The sequence below is a fragment of the Oculina patagonica genome, chromosome 8, assembly GCF_052425735.1.
Source record: "Oculina patagonica isolate OP01 chromosome 8, crgOcupat, whole genome shotgun sequence".
NCBI lineage: Eukaryota > Metazoa > Cnidaria > Anthozoa > Scleractinia > Oculinidae > Oculina > Oculina patagonica.
The window spans coordinates 28299068-28313570 of NC_135765.1; the positions used below are offsets into that span (position 1 = coordinate 28299068).

The 14503-nt window shown below is 38.4% G+C and overlaps 2 protein-coding genes across 4 annotated transcripts in view; one reads left to right on the top strand and one right to left on the bottom strand.

Annotated features, from left to right (window-relative positions):
- The window catches only part of LOC144662314 (dixin-like), a 27881-nt gene extending 20074 nt beyond the window's left edge, over positions 1-7807 (top strand). For 2 of the 3 annotated variants that reach the window (XM_078523100.1, XM_078523101.1), the window contains exons 10-15: positions 89-190; positions 1338-1419; positions 1629-1691; positions 2098-2191; positions 2562-2670; positions 3349-7807. In XM_078523100.1, the coding sequence (XP_078379226.1) occupies positions 89-190; positions 1338-1419; positions 1629-1691; positions 2098-2191; positions 2562-2670; positions 3349-3456 (558 nt within the window). In that variant the 3' untranslated portion in view covers positions 3457-7807. The remainder of the gene's footprint in view (positions 1-88; positions 191-1337; positions 1420-1628; positions 1692-2097; positions 2192-2561; positions 2671-3348) is intronic. The other variant, XM_078523099.1, reaches the window with a different exon arrangement.
- A 1063-nt stretch (positions 7808-8870) lies between these two features.
- On the bottom strand, positions 8871-13766 carry LOC144662690 (out at first protein-like). Its single transcript, XM_078523549.1, has 4 exons — positions 13551-13766; positions 12545-12679; positions 10958-11132; positions 8871-10080 (listed from the first exon to the last, which is right to left on the bottom strand). The coding sequence occupies exons 1-4, from the start codon at positions 13764-13766 to the stop codon at positions 9788-9790; spliced, it is 819 nt and encodes a 272-aa protein (XP_078379675.1). The 3' UTR covers positions 8871-9787.
- Between the last annotated feature and the right edge of the window lie 737 nt (positions 13767-14503).

A 14503-nucleotide genomic window follows, 5' to 3' on the forward strand; every position in this document is an offset into this window, starting at 1 on the left:
ATTTATCATAACAGCAATAAAACCACTAAATGCAGACACTGAATGTTAGCTCATTATTGAACTTCTTGAAATGTCTTATTTTTGGTAGAGATCAGAAGAAATGGAAGTTGTACGCGATGCTATTCAAAGTCTAAGAAGCTGTTTTAAACTACATGACCCACATCATCATACACTGGATACACTGGAACAGGTATTAATGCATGAAATTGAATGTATCAGAGCAGGGGTTTCAATAATAGCCGGGTAGCGGGTAGATCTACCCGCTTGTGATGGGCGGACTACCCGCTTGAAGCGTAATGCGAATATCTTATCAGACCAGATCATTTCACCGCAGCTACGAATTTCTACCAAGAAATTTCATAAAATTCCTGTCAGGTTCTAGGGAAAGAAAAGAAAAGATAAAAAGAAAAGATATTCTCGTGTTTACCCTGTCCTTTGGACCATAAAAGGTGAAGCGAAGTCTTGTAATGACACGTAAAATCATCGTTTCAAAGTGCGAAAAAAATCTACCAGGCACTCTGAAATCGAGGGAGACTGGGACTAAGCGTGAATATTAATATGGCCGCTAAAAATAAAAGACAGACGCTGTTGGCATTTTACGCCCCGGAACCTAAAAAAAAAAAGGTCAAACGAGGTCAATTCTTCGCAGGGTAAGTTGAATACATTAAAAGGTTAGGGTTTTGCCTAGAAACTTGAAAAGTTTGCACTGATTTATTGCGTAACGTTCGCGTATCATTTCGAATACGAAAAATTAAGATCACATGTTTCAGATGTGTTGGCAACTTGGGCATTAAAAGAGTGCTCTTCCTTGATCGATAGACATTATTGTCTGAGTAACATAATTTTCTTCAGATCTGTTTCTGAGTAACACAATTTTCTTCAGATCTGTTTACACTGGTTGACTTCATACATACAACAAAGTAATCTTAAAAGTACCCAAAATGCAGGAAAATGCACCTACGAGAGTATAGAATTTCAAAATTTTCCGGGGGGGCATGCCCCCGCACCCCCCTAGAGGGGGAAGGCCCGTTGGGCCTTCCATTGATACCCGCCTGTTTTTATATTCTACCCACTTGTGCCAAAACTTATTGAAACCCCTGATCAGAGTTAAATTCAAGAGCACCAATTCCCCCTTATTTTGGAAGGATTTGTACATACAAGATTTTTTTTGGAGGGGGGGGGGGGTGGGGAGGGCTTATTTTAAGAATTTTAGACTAAGTCCAATAAGATTTTTTTATCCAATACTTATAGATATCATTAATTTTGTGCAGCTTTATTTATTAATTAATTAAATTATTTATTTATTTTATTTTATATTTTGTGACGTTTACCTGCAGAGTATTATAGCAGTCCATTCTCCGTCAGACCAACATTCGCACTCCTTAGATTCTGATACTGAGAGCATAAATATAAAGGCAAGTATAGTTAAAAGACAAACTAAAATAAGTCATATTGATTAGTTTAGCTCAGTGGTATATCTAGAGTGTATGGAAGATCTAAGGTTTGCCACTCATGTTGGGAGAACACAGAAACTCTACTGTAGAGATAACTTTGAAGCAATTAAGCTGTTGTATTTTATGGTTTTCTCAGTTTAAGCGTGCAGTTTTTTTCCCTTATTTAACAGGGAGTGAATGGATTTGAACATAGCAATGGATACAATGGTAAATCACTCCCACATCAAAGACATTTAGGTATATATTAATACGTTTATTTAAGATATTCTTCTCACTTAGAAAATTATTGTCATTATTCAATAGGTTCCACATCATCTTCCCTTGCCTGCATGGTAGCGTATGTCTGCTCTAGTATGGGTGAATTAATGCAAAAACAACAACAAAAAACCCTTAAAATTCTGTGGGCAGTGGGAAACTTATAGAAACCTCAAGCTTTCAGTGTATTTGTAATCAGTTAATAAGTATTAAAGTTTGAAACATCTTTGTCTCACTTGCTGTCACTAAATTTAGAAAGTTATGGCTCAGCCTGTGAATTGTTGATTGTGGTTAAGTTATTGTCTATCCTTAGGTTAATACAAATTGTCCTCACTGTTGATAACATGCAATTCTACTTACACTTACATATATATGTTTATTATTCCAGAGAGTAACGCTAAAGAAACTTCAGGGATCAGAACCAAAGTACTTTATTATACAGACAACACAGTCACACCTTTCCTAACATCGATTCCTAGAAGGTGGGCACAATCTTAACTAATTCCAATACATTAAATTTTTGTTAGGTTTGTCCAATCGAATGTGGGAGTACTGCTGCCAATGGCAGCACAAAACCTGTCAGAACTTGGTTCTCACAAAAATACTATAGGCAACTCTCTCTTAATAGACACCTCTATAAGACAGCTGGAGCCCGTCCTGAAGGTGTCTGTTTTAGAGAGAGTTGACTGTAAACAAATGTGAAAAATAATAATAAACTTTATCAAGTGGCACCAGTACAGCAAGTATCAAATATTATCCTCTGACTTCTTAGGAAAATGTTGAGTGTTGATTATGGCTGTTTGCAGTAATGTTTTTCTAATCAGGTTACCATTTATCATTTGTGGCTTGCAGATTAGGTGAAATAACTTTAGGAGACTTCAAGGAAGCAATTGACAGACCTGGGTTATATCGCTATCACTTCAAAGCACTAGATCCTGAGTTTGGAACAGTTAAAGAAGAGGTTTGTAACTACTTTTTTTTAATTGCAATTTTTTTATTGCAATTGAGTTTTGTAACTAAGACTCAAGTGGAAAGTGCAAGTTTGAGCCAGGCTGGCCGTAGTCTCCTAGGCAACACTTAATTCTCATGGTATCTCTCCCTCCCCAAGAAGTATAAATGGGTACTGGCAAATTCTGGGGTGTAACTTGTTGTGGACTGGCATTAATTCATTCCAGAGGGTGTAGCAATACTCCTAGTCACTTAATTCGTGCTATAGAACATTAAAAGTCATCTGTCTGCCCTGATCCCTTGAATTGGTTTGTCTTTACCCACCCGACCCGACCCTACTCTGCTCTGCCCTACCCCACCCTACCCTACCCTACTCTACTTTACCTTACTTTACCATACCCTACCCTACCCTACTGTACCCTACATACCCTACCCTTCCCTTCCCTTCCCTACCCTACCTACCCTTCCCTTTCATTTTTTACCCTACTCTACCCTTCCCTTCTCTAGATCTCTACCCTAGCCTTCCCTTCTCTACTCTACCTTTCCCTTCCCTTCCTTTCCCTCCCCTCCCCTCCCCTCCTCTTCCCTTCTCTACCCTACCCTACCTACTCTCCCCTATCCTACCCGCCCTACTTTACCTCACCTCACCTACCCTACCCCACCTTACCAAGGTTGTTATTTCCTTTGACAGGTAATTGATGACGGTGACGTAGTACCAGGATGGGAAGGAAAGATTGTAGCTTGGGTGGAAGATGATTCAGGACAAAAAGTTCTCTCATATCAAGAACAAACGGCGTGACATAATGAGTACTATAGAGAAAACTAGAATAAATTATTAATGAATTGCAATTCTAAACACTTTAGAATTAGGCCCACTATGGGTAGTCCCTGAAAAGTGAGTTCATAATAGGCCCCTAACAATTGGGCCAATTTCTGCCTGAGTCCTCCTACATGTACCATTATGGGTCTCTGAAGGGAAGTTCATTTTGTGAGCTCCACAGTATTGGATCTCTAAAAATAGGTTGTATTCTCCATGAGACCCGTAAAGGATCTTTTCTGCCTGAGACCCACCATATTAGGCTCCTAAAAGGGGCCTGTTCTGCATGAGGGTCCTGAACAAAGAAAAAATAACTGGTATGGAAAATATTGCTGCTTGCAATTATATTAAATATGTATCTTATATTTGAGCCCATGAAGTGAGTCCAAATACAAACAAGGAGAAATTACAAAACGATACTATACAGTATGGGGCCCAGTTCTCGGCCACTTTTGGCGTTAACTTGTATTTCTTACCTCAGAAGAACTGCAGGAACTTGAAATTTCGCCCAGAGCTAACTACATTATTCAGCTTTTTGTTGTAAAGCTATCGACCGGTCAATAATTAATTTGCCCGTGCAATAATAAAAATAAAAGCTCCGTTTGTGGGCCCAGTTCTCGGCCACCCGGACCCAGTTTTCGGCCACCAAAAAGCTTGTGCGTAATTTTCTGTATAAAAAGGCTCAATTAATTTCCACAGTCATAAAATCACTCTGTAAACTTATTTATGTTATGTCGATCTTAAATCATTTTATGAGACTTTGTTTTACTTTGGAAAAGAAGGTTTTTAAAGCGCCTAGTTGCTTGCCTATGTGCAGGGTCTGGCAAACCCGCAAAACTACGTTGTGTGACCAATGCATTTAGATGGTTTACTTTGCAGTGAAAAGGTCTTGAAAGAGTTAGTTGTTGTAGAAATAATAGAAAAGACAAAAGTCAGCTCAAAACTTGGATATTTAATTGAACTTTATTTTTAAAACATTTCTTTCTTTCATTATTGCTGCAGCAGATGAAATTATATTAAAAACAAAAGCACTAAACTGTGATAGCGAGCAGGGTGGCCAAGAACTGGCAAATACGCTAAAGTCGCACGAAAACATTTCGAAATAAATTAAGACCAAAATATACAACGGTTCAACAAAAAGTTAACTTAAGCAGAAAGCTGAATTATTCTAAGTTTTACATGCCAAAAATTAGCTCGTTTGGTAGGGGCTCACGGACAAAATACGAATTTAACTACATCCATGAATTTTAAGGAGCTGTAAACAAACAAGTTTTTGAAAAAACAAATTCACCTACCTTCGCATAAACTCGACCGTGTGAGCTTTCTATAGCGAGTTGAAAGATCAAACTCAAGATACTAAGAGCACAAGAATCAGTCTATCGTTTGAAGGAAATAACTGTTTCTTTTAATTCAACTGTGGCGTGAAAAAACGCGTTGAACACAAAGTGGCCGAGAACTGGACCCGGCCGAGAACTGGGCCCCATACTGTACACTTTATACTTATCATTGAAATTTAAGGGATTATGACTGAACGTTTTTTTTGGTCTCCCAAAACCATGAAGAATGAGAGACCCACCCACATTTGGTTGTCATGGAAACTAAACAGGGCTGTAGGCAGGGGGTGCAATGGGTGCATGTGCACCCACCCACAGGCCACAATGGTCCGCCTAATCGGGGAGCGATGGTTAAAATACCCCCCTGACCCCTGAGATGCTCAGGCCTCTGGTGCTTGCACCCACCCATACAGGAGGATCCTGCTTACAGCCCTGCTAAATAACTAACTCAACAAATTAACTTACTATAAATACCAGGTGATATTTGCACTAAACTTAGTGAAGTTGGATAAGAACAAGGGCTTTTATTGGTGTGAAATGGCAAAGACGATTCTAAACAAATATTATTAATATTGTGTGGTGACTCAAGAATACAAAATTTTACATTTATTACGGTGAGCAGCTTGTCCCAAGACAAGGAATGCATGTATTATAACTACAGTTGACAAAATAGGAGATATTATTATTATTATTTACGTAATAGATATAGCACTATACATACATGTCGAGAGGGTGCAAAATGTTATATTTTTTAAATTTTGTTCAAAAGTTGTATCATTATTGTACAGGTATTGTACTACTGACATGGGATCCTTGTCTGAAAAAACAAACAAAGAAAAAGTACACTATAAATTTAATTTTCTTGCATCAAGTCTTCATTGTAGCTAAAATTGATTTTCAAATTAAACTTTTTTTTGTCCTATCCCAAGATTATTGGAATGCGGTAAAACCCAGAATGCTGGAATGCCGTAAGATACTGGAACACCCCAAACCAAGGCTAGTTTAGGTCATTGACTGTCATCATAATAGTAATTTAAATAGTTAGGTTTTGAACTAGAGTTTTTATTGGGTATTAGGAACACATCTATGGTCAGCTTTTCCAAGGTTGTTCCAATCTCTTCTGGCACTCCATGTTTAGTACCGTTGCTTGCATCTAAGCGTGAACACTCGCTGCCAAAACATGATCTAATTGGGTATCAAACGTGGCATGATTCGTCATCAAACATTGAAGTTTGGCAGACCGTAACGGCAACTTTCACGCTGAGAGTTCAACACATTCCTGTTTCCAAATGGCGGAAAGATTGGATATAAAGACTTTTTCAGACAAATTGATTCTGATCTGTGTCGATATGCATTTGCAGGTGCACTTGAATCACCTCTGGTGTAAAGTTTCGCCTGTAATCAGTGTTTGTGGTGAGCATTTTTAACGCGAAAGTTGCTGTTACGGTCTGCTAAACTTCAATGTTTGATGACGAATCATGCCACGTTTGATACCCACTTAGATCATGTTTTGGCGGCGAGTGTTTGTGCTTAGATGCAAGTGACGGTAGTAACTAGCCAAGATTATTCAAGATGGAATCTTGATTGCAAGGAAGTTAAAAAACAATCTAGTCAAGGTGAAATAATAAGGATTGCATCATTCACATGTTTAAAATTCACCATAAATGCCACTTTAGTATCTTGTCATATTTAATATTTATAGTAACATAATAGAGCATAATAATATAACAGAAGGGGTGTGAGGTGAATACTCTAACAAGTGCTATTTTGGAGTAATGCAGATGTTTGTGAGAAATTTTCCTTATTGAAAGGCTGGGACCATGACCACTTTATGTTGTAAGACTGGCCATTTGTTTTCTTAAAAATGACAGCCAAACTAAAAAAAAGTATAGGCAAAAAAAAAAATTATGGGCAAATTGAAAGCCGGGCAAATCTTTGAAAACGGGAGAAACCTTGTCTCCGTTATTAAGGATGTCCAAACATGATATCCCAAATAACGGCTGTGAAGGAAACTAGGAGAACCCTAAAGTCAACATCAGGTGGATATGCTCCATCTTTTTCAATTGTTTGGGATTTGTAAAAAGTAAATAAAATTTAATGTTGTGTGTGGATTTTTTAAAGGATCTAGAAGAAAAGGTTTTGTGGGGAGGGCTTGGGTGGGGTATTGGAGATATACCAGTATGGTTATGCCCCAGGGGGGTACTCCGGGGTCCAAGTGACGGGGATGTGCGAAGGATTTTTTTGGGGTGAAATTTTCGATTACAGGGTTTTTTTTGGTATGAGAATTTGGCAGGTATTTTTTTGGGTGACTTGATTTATATAGGGGATTTTTTTGGGTATTAAAATCAAACTAAAGTGCCTTAGCGTGGCCTTGGTAATTTAGGGGTAATTTGACTAGGGATTTTTTGGGGTGTTTTTTTTTTTAGTCCAGGGATTTTTTGGGGTAATGTCGGAAGACTTAGGGATTTTTTTGGTTCCCGAGTTTTGCCTCCATTCGATCATCCCCGTCACTTTGATCCCGGAGTACCCCCCTGGGGGTTATGCACAAGTTTCGTTGACAGAAATTATGACACTATCAGCTTTTGTTAGAATTGTCACACCAGTTGAGCTTGTATAGTGCTTGTATAGGATACATTTGTGTAGTTCTATGGCTATTCATTTGCAACATTGTAAGATTTGTAAACAATATCATTATTTTGAAAATTAGAATACACACTTTACAAAGATGTTGGTGTCAAAAGCTGTAAATATTTATTGTGTAAAGAAAAATAGCAGTGGATATTATTAAAATAGTTTTTTGCAAAAAAAGGTTTTGTGCCTGCATAAATTTTAAAATGATTAAACAGAATTATGAAAGTAAAAAGAAAAAATAATGTATAAAAGTGGGTAAAGCCTTGAGCCAATTCATGTGAACCAAACTTGCCGGAGCTTATCCTAGTTTTTGTAGCACTAAGTGGCTAAGTCCATTGCAGGGTTACCACCAGCAGTAAATTTGCCGTTACCTATTTATACACCTGGGTGAAGAGAGCAGGGGCGGATACAGGGGGGGGGGGGGGTGGATATCCACCCCCCATTTTTCAGTAAAAAAAAATTCGAAATGTCACTTTATTTGAAATAGAAAATAAAGAAAGAAAGAAAAATTAGCTCTCGCTCATGTCTGGTTGTTGTTACGCCACGTTTCGCCGTCTGCCGCCACTTAGGGTAAGGGTTAGGGTTAGGCCCTAATGGTCTGCCATCCAGCCCCCCCTTTTGAAATCCTGGATCCGCCCCTGGAGAGGCACTATGAAAGTGAAGTGTCTTGCACCCCAGTCAGGGCTCAAACCCAGACCGTTCAAACATGGACCTTGTGAGTAAGAATGGTAGTTTATGTAATACGCATTTGATCATATTAACATGTTTTATTTTTTTCACACTATAAGTATTAACTATTATTATTATTATTATTATTATTATTCTCTGTCTCCAGAGCCACCTGTTCTTATTAGCTAGCAGGGCCTCAGTTAAGAAGGGTCTGGGGACACATGATTTGTTTGGCTGGATTCATTATCGTCCCCATAGCCCTTTCGTTTCTCTTAGCCGGCTTGGCACAAGAATTTTTGAATTCGAATTTTTTTGATTGGCTGTTTGGAACAAAGAATTCCTAAACAGAAGTCAAAAACATAACGACTCTCTCATACATTCTTTTGAAACGTCATGACTGCATACATGAAGACCGGAAGTCCTAGAATCTAGGACTGGAAATTCTCTGTCCCCAGAGCCCTTCGTTTTCTCTCTCGTGCCAAGGCTCAGCCGCCTAAGAGACACGAAAGGGCTATGGGGAAGAGAATGGGCTAGATTTTATGGGAAATTTAAATCTAGCGAATCAATTCAACTGTTTTAGACAATCTCATAACAATGGGGTTTTAAAATGGTTGATTTGATTGACTAGATTTCAAACTTTCTTTGTTAAAATCATGTGTCCCCAGAGCCACCTGTTTTCCTTGTACACCAGGCCCCACCGGTTAAGAGGGGCAGGGGGCACTGGGGACAAAGCAAGTTCATTGGGTTAGACATTCACAGACCAAAGGTAAAAGACAACTTTATTTTTTTTTACTTTAAACAAATATATACTATACATGTTTGTGTATCTTTTTACATTAATATTAATTTTATATTGCAGTATAAAATCTTTATAAAACTTAAGATGAATAAATATTACAAAGTGATGCTTTCAACAAAATTCCCCATAACCTAACTAGCAGCCATACTTAATTTGTTTAGTGCTAGTGGCCTACTTAGTCTATGAAGTCCAAATGGAGGCACCATTTTCTTCTCAGATGAAACATAACTTGGTTCAAAACTTGTTTATGAAACATAACATTAAACATGGTTTGGTTACTATAATTATTAAAATATTTTCTTACATTCTCAAGGTCGGCCTTTGTGTAGGACAAGTACAAGTGTACAATAAAACTGAGGCCAGTGTACAGGGAAAAGTTTAATACCTTAGACGCCTTGTTACTGATGGTGTTTTTGGTTCCTATAGGCTGAAAGCCCCTACATTAATGAGTCACAATTATTTTTTCCAGGGTCTTGTAATGGCATAAGTCATGCCAAAATTTAGCCTAGGCGTGATTTTTTGGTTGCAATTTACATATTAAGCAGTAAACAAAAGTATAGAGACACTATGTTAGGTTCCTGTTGTGCCTAGGGGGTAGGGGGGGGGGAGGCTCTCATATGAAAGTGACAGGGATGCTTAGAGGTGTAAAATACGACTCAAGGTGTACAGGACAAAGCACCAACATTTAAGACATCAAGGTCTCATTAAGAAGAGCAAGAAAATGCCAGCATACTGTGCAGTTTAATTCAAATTTTCTGACGGGCATCTCTTGTCCCTTTAATGTGGAAGGCACCCCCTCCCCCACTCAACTGGGGCTGTTGTCGATATAAACATAGTTAACTGTATAATTTACACATCATGTTGATTTTAAAGAATCAGGCTACGAATTTGTATCCCAAAAGCAATGCCTCCTCTCCACAACATAAAAATCAAAGTTGTGACATTTTCCACAAGTTTTTATTCCACAGCGATACTCTGTAGGTTGTCCATTGTCGTCTTGTCCTTGACAAAACTTCAAGTTGCAGGGATACCAGCTTATACAGACTTCAACTCTACACATGCACTCTGCACTGAGTTCTGACGTATCCTTGCAACGTTTTAGTAACTTTGTAAAGCTCGACTGATCCTGTGATGCCAGCTCAAGCTTGTCAGGGTCTTCACGTGTTGAATTTTCTGTGAAAAAAGAAATGATTGCAATATTAATAAGTTTTAATATCAACATTAATTTCAAGATTCCTTTCCTATGACAAGAGTCATTATGTTATGTTCTCCCACAGTACAGTTGTACTTCTCTACTCTTTGGAGTACATTTAATTTTAATTTTATATCAGTGGATACTGGTGAAGTGTTAGGGCAACCTAACCCTGGCTGGGGTCACTATGTTGTGTTCTTGGACAAGACACATTTTCACAGTGCAACACAATATTCACAGTACAATATAGACTACTACTGACTAAATAGCACTGCGGTTAGCCTAACTAGCACTCGGGTTATCCCAAATAGCACTCTGATTAGCACTCCGGTTAGCCTAAATAGCAGTTCCGGTTAGCCTACTTTAGCTTGGGTTGCTTGTAGTTAGCTTTTATAATAGGGTTAGGATTTCCATCTAAAAAAATCAGGATTCTGGCCCATGTGCCCACTTTTGCTGTGATTAGCCTGGGGCCCCATTATATTGCTACTTAGAGCCCTTTGCCATAGAATGTGGAGCCCTGAGAATGCTTTGCACAGAGCTTAGAGTCCTAACTTTTAGGGGGCCCAGAGCCCTTGAGCCCTAGTCCCCTGTCAATAGCTCCTATGCATGTTTACGTCAGAATGGCAAGTCTCACCACCAAGCCTCGCTTTCAAAGCGCAAACTTGTAAATTTTATCATGAAAGAATTCCCAAGGCAGAAAAGATGAAAAGAATACCCACGTGAAAAAAGCATGCAGGTGGGAAAGGGTTGAGAATAATTCGCGTAAATGAGGCTTGGTGGTGAATTTTGGGGTTATGACGTTTTCACGCATAAGGCCTATTGGGACCCTGACTTTACCTAGTTAACATTAACACCTACCTGACAACAACAGTTTAGGATTGTCTCCTTTAAACAACACCCTGCCAGCATCTTTACACAAATGAGTTATACTTTCATCTGTCGCATTTGTTGCCTCCAAACTAACTGCATGATCCATGTTGTGAGATTCGCTTCCAATGTCTTCTTCAGGAACTCGGATTGTGCTGGGGTTTTTCTGTAAAAAAATGTAAAACTAGTAAGTTATTATCCAGTACCTGAACTGTTTAGTCAAGTTTAATTACAAAATATAGTTATGGCTTGATACTTTATCTAGTTGTGGGCAGTGGCAACAAGGTACAAAGGATTTTTTGGAGGGGGGGGGGGTGCGGGTCTCCACGAATTACTGCATAAAAGCAGGGGTGACCTCCCAATAAAAATGATGGGGTGCTCATTGTACCTTATAGGAAATAAAATTTGTCAATTGCTACCACTAAGGATGCTAAAATATTAAGCATACATATAAAGTATACTAATAGCCTGGGCTGATAGTTTTGTTTTAGAAATTGTTTCTTCAGAAGAACTCCTGGTACCTTTTAGGGGTGAAAATAAATTTGGGCCATGCCCACTAATCGAGATTCTGGTACCTTTTAGGGCTTCTTTTCAAAATTTTCGATGAGCACCCCCATCATTTTCATAGAGGAGTTCCCCCTGCCTGTATACTACCCCCCCCCCCCCCACCAAGCCCTTACTGGCTGAGCAAAGTGATGTAAAGCCCAGACCAAACAGGGATGAGAGTTGATGTGAGTTGACTCTCGGGAGAGTTTTCGTCAACTCTCATTGACTGTTATCAACTTGGGCCAAACAAGAACAAGAGTCTGTCAAACTCTCATTCAATCTCGTGAAAAATTTGGGTATGTTCATCGATGAGAGTGCATGAGAGTTCCATGCCAAACGAGAGCAAGAGTTCAAACTCTCATCAACTCTCATCCTCGTTTGGCCCGGGCTCTAGCACAGGTCTTATTTCAGAATTAACGAATGGTAAACGTCACAGCGTGCACTATTGAGTTACAGATGCACGCGGGAGGTTGCTAAGCATGAAAGATGCGTAAGAGTCGCCCGAGGCGATAACCGAGGGCGACTCTAGCTTCTTGAGTGCTTAGCAAACCTCCCAAGTGCATCTGTAACTCAATAGTGCATGCTGTGACGTTTACCATTTGTTTTATAGCACAACTTTTAGGAGATCTATTAAAGTTTCTTTGAGGTAAAAGTGCACGTGCTTATTTGAACAATTGCGTGAAGTGCTCGCGTAAGCGCTGACGAAAACCTAAAAGAAAAAAAAAAACAACAAAGTTTTGAATTATTTCAAAGTTACATTATACCACAAAGTCTTTCAGCATTATGGAGAAATGGTTTTTCTTATGTTTAGCTTTTCAAATTCACAGGAAAATCGAGAAAACAAGTAAAAACTCGTGAAGTAGTGGCTTTTTCTTGTGCCATGTCACAACAGATCAGCACGCGCGCTCAGGTTGAAGCATACGTCAGCGTGCACCCATGGGCAAATAGTAGACGCTAAATTAACCAATCAGAACGCGTGCTTTACTTTAGTTGTGCTATAATATGTTTTGTGATGATATTTAAGAAACTGACCTGTCTAAGTTTTGACATGGCGTCTGATGATATGAACTCCTCTTCGCCAAGGTCTGTTACAAAACACATGGCTTCATATGAACTCTCTGCTCTGTCCATTTCTCCAAGGACAATAACCTGGAATATCTTTCGTTTCTGAGAGAAAAAATAAAAGCTTTAAAAAATTTTTAAGAGCCATTACCTACTTAAAATCAACTGGCAACCATGTTACCAGTACTAAAATATATGCACAGCAAGCAGTATCTCTTCCTGCAAATTTTTGAAAGGGGCTGAAAAGCAGCAACTAAACAGGAGAAAAGGTGGACCATTTTACGAAAAATGCTTTATTGGTAAAGTATAGCATTTGTTAAGCTTGGACTGCAGAAACTGTTGTTTTAGAGAGCTAAGTTTTAAAACATTTGTGGAGGAGCATGTCCCCAAGAGTCTTCATAATTTATTAATTAGTAATAATAAACATGTACAAGACTTTTCAATTTGTATCCCAGTGAAAATACAAGCATCAAGACAGGAATTAAAAGAAGTTTTAAAAGAACAATTAGATCAATTTGCTCATTACTGTAATGCTTGCTGCTACTTGTCATTAACGAAGTTTTTTATATCTCTATGGGAATCTCTAAGGTTTGCAAAGTATCCAATGTCACTGAGATGCAGCAATAAATTAACTACCAAAAACTGTTTAAAGAGTTAATTTTCAATCATTTATTCATTATGCTACGAAAAACAACTTGTATGAAAAAAAAAACAGCAGACTGAAGGATAATCTGAAAATTCTTATAGGAAAGATAAAGCTTAGCTTTATAAGCTTCATGCTGAAGGAAATGTAATTCCTACGATCCCCAAGGCTGGCAAGTGGCTTGCAAACGTAATTTGCAAAACTTTTTATGTAATAAGAGTAAGGCAGCTCTGAAAATGATACTTTTCTTCAACTTCACCATTACGAATTCAACATCGATCGTTACGAATAGTCAATGGCGTTGAAACAGCCCTCGCAAAAAGGAAATCTTACCAAACGGAAGTCGATGAAAACTGAAACGAAGCGGCCTTCATTGTTCTTGAAATCGATGGTAACGTAGTCTTTTTCGGGATCAGCGAAAAAATTCTGCTGCACTATCTCACCATCCTTTGCTTTGATGTTGACAATTAGATTTAAACTGCAGTTTCTGATCAAAAACACAAACAAAACGAGTGACTGAAGCCAAAACACCGTCTCCCCAATCGCCATATTTGCAGAGCGCAAGGAATGACGGGGTGGAGTGGGGAGAGTCTCACCATCCTTTCGTCTGTTTTAGACCCGCGATGTAGGGGGGTGGGGGGGTTTTGGGGGGGGAATATAAATCCCATTTCCCATCCTATCGTTTTCCCGAAGTTTTCCAGTTCTATTATTTTTATTATGCTTGTAATTCCCAGTCCCAGCGACCCAAATCCCATTTTCCCAGTGAAAATTTGCCCAAATCCCAGTTCCTATTTTATCTTAAATTTTATCTTATTTTATCTTAAAATTAAATTATTATTATTATTATTATTATTATTATTATTATTATCTTTTCAGGCCCCTATTCTAAAATTAAACGAAACAAAAATGATTTCAAAGCTCAAAAACCAAACAACAAGGGGATGCTTAGCCAATTTCTTGCGCAGCTTAAAAATACAATACAGTAAAAACCCGCGTATAAGAACCTAGAAATTAAGAACCTCCTGGCAGAAATTTGCTTCCTCAATACCCCAAAAGGTTCTTATATGTGGGGTTAAACTATTTTATTTATAATACAATAACTGTATTTTATCAAAAAGGATGTCTTTAGAGATCAAGAATTGCACAGGGAAGCTAAAAAATGCCAGTAAGTACCCCAAAATATAAGAACCTGTTTTGCCAAACTCTAAAAAAGCAGGTTCTTATACGCGGGTTTTTACTGTATCACAAGGCTTTCCAAATAGTATATTAAGGCGGGATTTAACATA

What these genes read in the sequence shown, in the direction of transcription:
- LOC144662690 (XM_078523549.1), bottom strand. Translation starts at nt 13,766, where the DNA reads ATGGCGATTGGGGAGACGGTGTTTTGGCTTCAGTCACTCGTTTTGTTT. An exon ending in CCATGTCAAAACTTAGACAG is followed by an intron (nt 11,133 to 12,544) that starts GTCAGTTTCTTA and finishes ATTTTTTTACAG; the next exon opens with AAAAACCCCAGCACAATCCG. An exon ending in TCCTAAACTGTTGTTGTCAG is followed by an intron (nt 10,081 to 10,957) that starts GTAGGTGTTAAT and finishes CTTTTTTCACAG; the next exon opens with AAAATTCAACACGTGAAGAC.